Source organism: Musa acuminata, chromosome BXJ3-4 (genome assembly GCF_036884655.1).
Source record: "Musa acuminata AAA Group cultivar baxijiao chromosome BXJ3-4, Cavendish_Baxijiao_AAA, whole genome shotgun sequence".
In the NCBI taxonomy this organism is placed as follows: domain Eukaryota; kingdom Viridiplantae; phylum Streptophyta; class Magnoliopsida; order Zingiberales; family Musaceae; genus Musa; species Musa acuminata.
In genome coordinates, this window is record NC_088352.1 from 46,002,597 (window position 1) to 46,013,641 (window position 11,045).

The 11,045-nt window shown below is 38.3% G+C and overlaps 1 protein-coding gene across 2 annotated transcripts; it reads left to right on the forward strand.

Moving 5' to 3' along the window:
- Positions 1-2,227: 2,227 nt before the first annotated feature.
- On the forward strand, positions 2,228-5,206 carry LOC103982545 (autophagy-related protein 8C-like). 2 transcript variants are annotated; one of them, XM_065146575.1, is made up of 6 exons: positions 2,228-2,384; positions 2,495-2,550; positions 4,064-4,119; positions 4,196-4,248; positions 4,748-4,866; positions 4,945-5,206. In XM_065146575.1, exons 2-6 carry the CDS (start codon positions 2,514-2,516, stop codon positions 5,058-5,060), a joined length of 381 nt encoding a protein of 126 aa, XP_065002647.1. In that variant the 5' UTR covers positions 2,228-2,384; positions 2,495-2,513; the 3' UTR covers positions 5,061-5,206. The 2 variants fall into 2 exon arrangements, with proteins under 2 accessions (XP_065002647.1, XP_065002648.1); XM_065146576.1 differs by having other exon boundaries at positions 2,233-2,380.
- Positions 5,207-11,045: the final 5,839 nt, after the last annotated feature.

Sequence of the window (11,045 nt, forward strand, 5' to 3'; positions counted from 1 at the left end):
TTATACTATTTCAAATGATCAATTTGATCATTTGACCTAAGAATGGATTTTTAAATTATTTTCTCTCTCCTTTTTCAACTCATTTCATTCTCTTTCTCACTTACAACTTTTTATCAATTATATTTTTATTTTTTTAAACTCAACAAAGCTTCTTTATGAATTAGATCAGATTTGAGAGGACTAAGAGAAAAAATATTTTAATTGAAAGGTTTTCAATATCCTCAATTAATTTCATAATTTACTTTGTAAACATAGTTCTACCATCCATTACGATCAATGTAATATTAGCCATTGAAGATCTCAAATGCATAATTATCTTCAAGAACTAAATATGCAACAAATAAAAGGATAAAGAAATTATCAATTATTTTTTATTGCAGACTGACGACTAACCTTACAACAGCATTAAACCCAATTAAGATCATAAATATTAAGGTATACAATACCATATCGTATCGATATTTCGAGATTAACTCGGTACGGTATAGTACCGCGTACTGAACGGCACACCAGGGCGTACTGAGCAGTACATCATGGCGTACCGAGCGGTATACCTAATTGTAAATATTTTTTTCTCTCTACTGTAGCACTATAGCACATTAGCTATCTGCGTACCGATATACCGTCAGACCAGTACGTACCATCTGTATTAGACTATACCATTCGAAATACCCAACCAAGATCATAAATACCCAACCAGAAGTTATCCAACAAGCAGAAAGCAAGTGAGACCAACTTCAATAGTAAATTCCAAAACCAAGAAAATTTATTAAAGATCCAATTATTTTATAGAAAAACAATCTAGAACAAATAAGTAGGCATGGAGAACAGAACAGAAACAATGGAACGATGGTATCATTTGCTCCAACATATCAAGTATTTCCATCAAAGTTAACATAATAAATTCATCTAGAGAAGATCTCATGCGATGGGTTCAGAAACAAATCTCAAAAAGGATTTTTTGCTATGTACACACAAAATGCACACTAGAGCAAATTGCTCCCTCCCAAAGCCTCTTCGAGATGAAGGCCTCTCTCCATTGGCATCAAATATTTGCGCCGACATTTCAATGATTACCCATGTAACTATCATTTGTGTGCATATGAGATAGATCGTATGCACTAAACCTAGAAGAGTCAGGAATGACAAAGAAGAGACACATAAATTTGTTGAGAGTGGGAAGGAAAATGCTCACCACACACAAGGGCCAACTCAGGGTTCTCCAGCGGCACGGCGATGAGCACCAGTACCTGGTCTCCAAGCACAGCATCACGGCGGAGGCCGAGGAGAGCCTAAAGAACTCTCGGAGCCCCCATGAGGCCTACCAGGTGAACCAGGAGCCATATCATCCAGTGGGGTTTCTGCCATTGTCTCAAACCTTACACTTCAAATAACATCATTTTAACCTTTGAAAAGTAATATCAAACTCTAATGTTAATCACAAGAACTCAAGACATTCCATTAATGACTTGAATATTTGCTTTCAATCACAGTAGCCTCATAATCAATAACAAAGGATGAAAGCTTTCAATTATTTATTGCCATATAAGCATCTATCTAGAAATATTTTCTCTTGCATAAATTCTCCTTTGGGAATGCCTAATTCAAGCATCTTACAAATCACCTCACTTAAGTATAATTATTTGCCTAGTTATAATAAAATCACACTCCTCTTCTTACTATATCATCATTAAATTAAGTTAGTAAGTAGATTTCAATGTGCCAATAATATCATTGAGAATCCATTCAAACTTGAAAAACTATATTTGTTATAGTGAGTATATATTCATATATATATATATATAAAAGGATAAATCTTACCTATTTAAATTTCTAATTTTTTTAGTTCATAAATTGAAAATCCTTTTATAATTATACTTTTTTTAGTTCATAAATTTCTAATTTCTAATTTTTTAATCAGACCTTATAATTCTACTCAAAGATTGGATAAGTGTCTTAATTATACATTTTATTGTAATTATTATTGTTGTTGGATAAGGATTTTATGGTTTTTTGAATTATTTTCATTCATGTAGAGTTTGAAGTTTAACAAATAGGATTTCTAAAAGATAATTACGTTATTTTGGATAAAGAAGGTTAGGTGGGAGATTGTAATCTAATCATATTCCTTTATTGGCTTAAAGAGGTCTATCATTTCCTTACGGCTACTCTCTTCCGTACTAATCAATCCAACCCAATCTAATCCGCCTAATTCGTTTGACGCTATAAAAGCCCTAGAAATTGCTCTCTCGGCTCCCAATTGCCGAAGGCCACCGGAACACCCCGTCGCTTTCCGATTCACCTTCTTGCCCGATTCCGTGACGAAGAATTCTCTTTCCTGATCGATCGATTAGAATCCGACCTCGATCCTCTCGCTTGCGTCGGTAGTTCCTTTCCCTTTTCTCTTTGGATCGATCGACTGTTGCCTTCTTTCTTTTGGTTTTGGGGATTCTTGGGTTGTTGTGACGATGGCCATGTGTTTTGGGAATTGCAGGAGGAGATCCAACATCTCGATGGCGAAGAGCCCCTTCAGACTCGAGCACTCCCTCGGTTTGTGCCTGCAATCCCTCTTTTTCTTTGCCATTTGGTTTCTGGAATCGGTTTCGGTTTTGGGTTTGTTATTGTGCTTCTAGGCTTTCTTTTGCGTGTAATCTTTGGTGGTTCTAACGAGATTATGGCCGCTGTTTGTGGTTGCTTGGTTGATTCTTTCGTATCGAGGAACAAAGCATGAAGAAGTATTGTTTTTGTTGGGAATATTGTATTGGTATACAGCCAGCCAGTGGTTCTGGAACCGTATTACTCTACTTTGTTGAGAATGACATTGCCTTTTATTTTTCTTTCGATCTGGCTTTCTTCAAAGGATTTCAATTTTACTAGTTCTAGATTCAATATGCTTTTTCCTAACCTTATCTATTGATTCAGTAGGTTGTTTCGGTATTTTCTTTTATCAAGTATTGTTGATTTCCTGGTCTTTCTTGATTCTTTTGAAAATGTTAAAATTTGTAGAATGAAAAGCTCTTATTTTTCTAGATCAGCGACCTTTTTTTTTTCCCACAATACCTTTGTTCTTTATTTTCTTTGAAGTATGCTAATGAAATGTATTGAACTATTGCTCTTTTCACAAATTGACATAGTTCCCATTATCTCTAATGATAATTAAAAAGAAATCAATTTCTCTCTCTACCATTTTATTCTGGTTTTTAAAATCGAGGATATAAAACAATGAATGATTGCACAACTGTAAGAAATAAGTGGCTGAAGAACCCATTGTTTGTGATACTTTTTTGCAGTTGACTTTTGTGATGTAGACATTAGCTTGACAATCACAAAACAAATATGCTGACTAAAAATATGAATGAAACTACTGTAGAAACAAGACTTGTCATTACCTTATTGTATGATATATTGATGTGAAGATGCTTCTACCGATCATTAAGAGAACATGTGAAACCTTCCATGAAGTCAAATTGGTATATGATTGAGAATTTCTGTAGTTAGGGACTTTGTTATGTAAAGTCTATTTGGAATTGCAAAATTAATTGAAACATGGAGATGGTAGTCTTACTCTTTTTCCTAAACAAGAGGACAGTCTCCAACCAAGAAATGAATTTGCATTGATGAAATCAATGCTGTATGGACACTGCAGTTTGAGACATTCTGAGTTAATTTTGATTGACTTTTCTGTCTTGGTATGTGTGACTCAAATCATGAAGTTATGGGTTAACTTCAGCTTAGTGGTAAAGTTGGGGTTAACTAAGATTTTACATGTACACTTGTGCACAAGCGCACACATAACAATGTCGATTTCATGATTATGTGATATTTTAAATTGTGCTATGTGGATATTGGTAATGAAGTTTCTTTCATCTATGACCAAGGGAAGGATGAACTTGAATTTGATATGCGGATATGACCAAAGTTTCCCATTAACCAAAATATTATAGGTTGTATATGTAACCTTAGATGACCATGACTATTGGAGGACCTGTTGTCTGTTTCTTTATGATTGGCTACTCAGTTCTTTCAAGATTGTCTTTAAGTAAACTTTTCATTCTAATTTCAGAAAAGAGGCAAGCAGAAGCCAGTCGTATCAGAGGGAAATATCCTGACAGGATTCCTGTAAGAGTCTGGACTTTTGTTTCAAGTTTGCAATGATGCATACATCCTATCTGATACATACTGCCATTTAATGTAGGTGATTGTTGAGAAGGCTGAAAGGAGTGCCATACCAGACATTGACAAGAAGAAGTTAGTAACTTTCATTTCAGTTTTTAAGAGTCTATTATTTCACTATGTTATTAGTAAAAAACTTTTAAAGAACAAATGGTGACTCAATAGAATTTGTATATATAGTCCTCGTCTAGATAAGTAGGAAATTTATCGAGAATTGCAGCATAAAATTTGGACATTTGTTCTTTATAAGTCCTATATCTAAAACTTGTAGTACAAAGGACATGAGTCACATCTGATTGGAAGTTTTATTTACTCTTATGCACTGACAGAGAAGGTGAATACTTGTTTGTCTTCAAAAGCTGACATGAAAAGATAATTGAAAGGTCAAATAGTGTTCCATCGAAGCAAATTTTATGATTAACCTAGGTTTCCTTGAAGATTGTTTCTAAAGATTCTTCTTTAGTTTTTAGTTGAAGTAGATAATCAGTTTTGTGGTTCTTTTTTAACTTCAGTTTTTTACTAGTTGTACACAATAGTTTTTAAGTATTTTTGAGTGTTTCTTGTGGCTTTGAAGGTACCTGGTTCCTGCAGATTTAACGGTTGGACAATTTGTTTATGTTATTCGAAAGAGGATTAATCTCAGTGCAGAGAAGGCCATCTTCATGTTTGTCAATAACACATTACCGCCCACAGGTCCCATGATTTATTTCATATCCAGCTAGTTGACCTCTTTTCTTCTTCATCGTTCTCATTTATAATTTGCCACCACAGCTTCTATGATGTCTACGATCTACGAGGCACACAGGGATGAAGATGGTTATCTTTACATGACGTACAATGGCGAGAACACATTTGGTTCCTCTTACGATGATATGCCTGTAGATTAAAAAAAAAATCAAGAAAGGAACTGTATATTCTCTCGGTGGTTTCTAGGATTCCTGCTCTTTAGTTGTTGCCTCGTAAACTTGGGTTATCAATCTTTAACATAATTAACGCATGTGGAGTTCATTTCAATTTAATGTATTTTTTATCACTTGCCGATGTGGATTATAATTTATTGTTGATTTTTGTTATTTGTTTGGTGATGCTAAACTTGAAGCACTAGTATGCATTAGAAGAGCCCACTGAGCAATTGCTCAGAAGGCTGCAACACTTGGCCTTTGGACTTACAGGCTGCCAACTCCCATATGTTGGATTGATTGATATATATAGGATCTATTTCTAACCTTAATGAAATCGGCTCAGTCTGATTCAATCTAATGTGCTTTCCATCAAAGTTAGATGAAACATCTTGATAGATTTAATCCTTTCATATACTTGATGATATTGATCAGTTGGTTCGAGCAGCTTTGAATCATGAAGATTATCTTTTGAATTGTATGGTACAATGATACAAGTGACTTTGATCCGATGATAAATACTGTCATCCTTATGAACAGCATATTTATTTGCTTCTATCGATGATATGTTTTATTGTTTTGCCGTACCCAATGTTACATTGTGTTGTTACATGGATTCTTTGGGCTCAAAACAGTCTCCCTTTCTCTCTAGCCTAAGTAGCAGTTGTCATAACCAAGGATCTTGACATCAACCAACAACACAGGAAGAGGAACACAGAGCAGAGATGGTAGTCCTTTCACTCTTTAACTTAGTGAGAGAAGAAAACCAGCAGCCAAGGCTGTTGGTCCACAGCCTATACATGGAGAGAAATGGAAAGGCATCTCTTAGTCCTTTAGATGAAGGATGGAGACAGCTGCAGCGAGGATACAGTCCTTTGAATTATATGTGACACCAACAAGTACACATACATGACATAATTGTGTAAAATTCTGCTAGACAAAAAAGAAAAGAACAAATGAAGAACTCAATAGATTTCTATAGGAACACACTGTAATCAACATGTTCACTCAGTCTCATTAGCACCAAATGAGGCACACTGTTGGCAACAAAGGCAGACACCAAGTCTCATCCCAACCTACCAAGAACTCCACCAGCAGCAGCAAAGGAGAAATGCGTCATACTCTTGGCAACAAAGGAGGACACAGAAACAAGAGAGGCAGACACCAAGTCTCATCCCAATCTACCAAGAACTCCACCACCACCAATGTGCATGGGCTCAATCTCAAACTGCAAAGCAGAGAGAGAGCAGAGGCATTCCTGCAAGAGAAAACACCTTGATTGATGCCAATAAATGTTCTTTATCCATCCATATCATTCATGCATGGATCCACCCCATCAGTGTCCAAAAGTACAAGTGGTCCAGCACTCCATGCTACACCCCAACACTAGCCCTGTCACTCTTGAAGAGCTCAGTTCACTTGCCTGTTAGCTCTTGGATGGCTTGCACCAAACTGGAGATGCTTGCACTGTAAGGGCCTTCGCAATCACAAGTCAGTAGCCAAATCTTCTTGCATTTTGGCAAAGCTAGAACTTGATCCACAGGCAGTTTAAGTTCACCAGTATCATCAAATTGGGAGCTTGTGTTGCGGCTGAGAGCCTGCAAGAATGATTCATTGATTCAGCATAGTAAATCTGACTGCACCTGTCTAAAAGGTCCAGAGGTCCAGAAGTCCATTACAGCCTTGCTCATGGATGAGGATATCCATGCTGAACAAGATATGAACCATGGTAAATGATGCAGCAAGAATCATAAGCAATAGCTGAGTGTTTTACCTCTCAGTCTTCAGAAATAAACACTGACAAGTGTACTGTAATGCTGACAGGCAGTAGCATAACAACTTTCCAAACCAAGTTGTTGGAGGAAACTCTTTAAGTCCTCCAATGGCTGCAAGTTTATGCTTTAAGAGAAAGAAGAAAGGATCTGTATAGCTGACACAAGTGAGCCCACACCCTCAACAGATTGGTGGCTTTGGGACATGACAGTGATGCAGTACCAGCAGCGGCCGGTGAGAACTGAATGCTGTATGGGTATTATGTGAGGTGGTTCTGTGTGTGTGTGTGTGTGTGAGAGAGAGAGAGAGAGAGAGAGAGAGAGATGGAGAAATGATGGTCCCTGAGAAGTTAAAGCAACCCAACCACCGCATCTACTGAGACCTCTGACTCCATCCAGATTCCCAGCAGAAGCGTGATGAATGGATCCATGTATTACCTGCAGGTCAATGTCCTTTAGTTCTATGTTGCATTGCCTTCCATTGCTGTAATAGTGGATGTTTCACTCCATTATTAGCTCTTGCTTTCTCCTTCTTCCTCTTGTTTGCTTTTATGCCATTCAATTCAAGCATGGGAAGAAATTTGTGTTCATGAACACAATAAAAGAATGCATCAGATCTGTATCTCAGAAGAAGAACTTATAATCTAACAAAAACCAAATCATTAGTAATATATAATCTCATAAAAGCAGCAAGGAATGTTTTGGATGACATCTACTGTAAGAGAATGAGATGATCATTCAGTTACCTTCCCCGAATCAATGAAACTTAAAACTGCATTCTTGACATGTTTTGGACTTCGGACTTCAAGTTTGAGAACATCTTTCCAATGACTTGCACAAAACTCTGCAGCGAACATGAATTGTAGATGTCTCTTTCACAAGCACTGCTGATTGGTGCTGATGCATCTACAGTTGTTTTGAAGCAAATCAAGCTTCTCCTTCAAAAGGCATCAACATGTAAGAGATCACTCTCAAGAGTGTCGACCACTAACAAAACCTGATTTAACTTGTAATCATACATGTTACTATGGCCCCATCAAATTCCCTTTTTCCTCCCTCACTCGCTTTCTCCTTTCCTGTTTCCCTTTATGCAGCATTTTGTAGCCATGTAAAGAATGAGGTGAAGAGAACAACAGCAAGGTTTATGCCAGTATATGTTAACCTCTCCTTCCCAACTCCAATGCCTCTTCTTCTTCTTCTTCTTCTTCTTCTTCTTCTTCTTCCTCTCTCTCCTCTTGTGCAAGTGCTGCTTCCTGGCTCTGCCATCCAACTCAGAACCATAATGTGGCATATGCACCTATGTGCCGTGGCATCTGAATCTTTTGTCGGAGCATTGGCGCCGTCGTCGGTTCTTGGCCGGTCATCATCGAGCTGAGAGGATGAGATCACACCAGAAATGCTTGTGATATGAGAGGTATTGGCGTGTCTCAATCTGAAGACATGGTTGGATGTTGAAACAGCCATGTAATTGGATTGAGCCGCGTCAATATCTCTCTTCTTCACCGCAAGCACTCCATTCCAAGGTACCGATCCATTTGCCTAATGTTCTTCTCTCTTCTCTTGGCCACTGTAGTCTATCTCAATCCTTTTCCTCTCACTTCTCTGATGATGGTAATAGGAAAAGGCTTCAGTTTGGCATTGCCATGCTTCTTCTCCGGCATGTTTGTCTGATAAAGCACCACATCTTTAAGTTCTCATGCATGCTGGTTTATCTGATAAAGCGCCATAACTTTAGGTTCTCATGCATGCTGGTCAGCAAAAGTAGATTCCCATACCCTGTAACTCACACTAGTTTGCTGCTCCAGGGAATCTTGTCTTGTGAAAGAGTACTGTTCTTTCCATTTCATTAATGGTGCGTTTGAAGAATTAGATCATCAAAACCTAAAGTGTTTCTGATAAGGAAGGAAGCCTCTGTAAGCTAAATGGAGGAAGACCTTTTACACTTAGTTTGTTGACAGAGGCAAAGTGATGCTGTGCAGAGAAGATGGTGTCAAATCAGTGGTGCTTCTGCAGGAATAAATGCCTTTTGCCATGGTAAATCTGGGACATGGTAATAGAGTGACAAATGTGTAAGAATGGATGGGGCAATCATATGCCTCTAGTCTGGACCTAGTTGGATACTACAAGTTCACATTCATGCTGGTTCTGTATCAAATTCTAGTGTTCTTGGAGAAAATGTTCTGCTGAAACATATATTTGCAATCAATTACTGCTCAGTTTCAATCTTGGTTCACTATCAGTGTCTCTCTGAGAGCAGCATGCAGTCTGTCAGAATATATGACAAGGTTGGGGTTAACATGAATATATAAAATGAAAATATATATAACATTTCTTGTAACTGCAGATATGAAATGACAATAGAGAGGTTGAAATGCAAATATATAATTAACTTCATGGATTAGAATCACTGAATTAAAATGCTTTATGTCTAAGTTAATAGTAGTATACTCATCTACTTGGTCTCCGACATCCGAAGTAATTTGGGGTGTTATACTTCAACAAGATTCAATTCCAGGCAGTAACCTGTTCTTTGCCTCATGTGGCTTGAGGCAGCTCAATGTCTCAGCTTGGATTTTGAGGTCAGATGCAGTATCACAGCCCAGCATGAGGTCTCTTACAAGGATGATGAAAGGCTGCTATTAGCAATATGATGCAAAATACTTTTCATCTAGCTTCTGCAATTTGGCTTCAGAAGAATGTCACTGGCAGTACAAACCACACCATGGACGCAAGTAAAACACCAAATTGACAAGAGAAATGAAAACTCTAAATCTTTAGGGAGCTGTCTATGATTTAGATTTCAGTTTCAGAGTGCATAAGCAAACAGGCTCAGAAACAATTTCTGTTGATATTTAAATGAATGGAAAGAACAATGATGCTGAATTTGTTTAATCATCAGCTGGTAATTCTTATGAGTCATTCATGTACACATAACTCTTGCAAATAGTTGTCATCATTCAGACAAAGTGTGGAAGAATTTTTTATTCTTCAGAACTCACACATTAAGCATCAACTAGCAATTTACTTATGTTCTATCCATAAAAATTCACAAATGTGCTTAAGCAACCATCATAATCAGGTTTCCAACTAAGATTACTGGCAGAAGATTTGGTTAGAAAATAGAGAGAAATCAAAGAAAATTATGAAGAAAGATGATAGGTTGATGGAGTAAAAAGCAGCAGTCAGATCAATCCACTGTGGGACTCTACAATCCCTTCAAAATGATGATTGTGGTTGACACAATAGATATTTCAAGGATTACTATGGAAATATTACAGATTTTTGGACAGATATGCAGAGATTTATTACTGATGAACTGTGTTAATCTTGAAATGTTCCTACTAATGATCTTTTGCAGGGTTGCGAAACATTATTTTGTTGAGCACTTGCATAGCCATGGTGCCAATGCTCCCAAACTGGCTGCTCTGAAGGCACCATCTCCTAGAGCATCGTTCTTGCGGTCGGAGCAAATGACCCAGAACAAGAATCATCACCCAGAATCCAAGACACAAAGCATAGATGCACAAGCTTCGGTCGAAGAACAAGAACTTCAAGGCCTGCTCGAGACCCAATCTGCATATTCTGTAGCTTCCATGCAATCTGCAGTGGAACTCTGATCCCAAACGGAGCAACATGAGCTGCAAAAACACAGTGAACCATCACACTGATGGTTCTGGCAACAGTGATCACAAACCTGCTTACGGATGCCTGATGAACCTTATCGACCAAACGTCGTTCAGCAGTAGAATCGATGTCATCGGTAGCATCTGATGGTGATGGTGGTGAGCGAGCGGAGGAGAAGCGTCGATGGCGGCGGAGGCAAAGCAGGGAGGAAGGCAGCGGGGACTGTCGACAGCGTGGAGGCGGGTGGGGGCCACCCTGGAGTAGGCGGGCGCGGACCGATCTCTATGGCCCACCTCTCCTCCCCGCCCAAATTAATCACATTGGGTTTAATTAAAATTAGTAATAATATAACTATCTCTCTCTCTCTCGCCACCCAAATTAATCCCAATTAATCACCCTCGTTTAATTAAAATTAGTAATGATAGAAGCCACCTCGCTCTCTCTCATCCTCGTCGCTGGCGACTGTATAAACAGGGGGCTGAGAACGAGGGGGGCGCACCTGCGCTGGCCCACCACCAGCTGCTCTATTTAAGCTTCCTCCTCCTCCTCCTCCTCTTTATCGTACCGCCACCGCCTT

What these genes read in the sequence shown, in the direction of transcription:
- LOC103982545 (XM_065146575.1), top strand. Translation starts at nt 2,514, where the DNA reads ATGGCGAAGAGCCCCTTCAGACTCGAGCACTCCCTCG. An exon ending in CAGACTCGAGCACTCCCTCG is followed by an intron (nt 2,551 to 4,063) that starts GTTTGTGCCTGC and finishes TTCTAATTTCAG; the next exon opens with AAAAGAGGCAAGCAGAAGCC. An exon ending in TAACACATTACCGCCCACAG is followed by an intron (nt 4,867 to 4,944) that starts GTCCCATGATTT and finishes TTGCCACCACAG; the next exon opens with CTTCTATGATGTCTACGATC.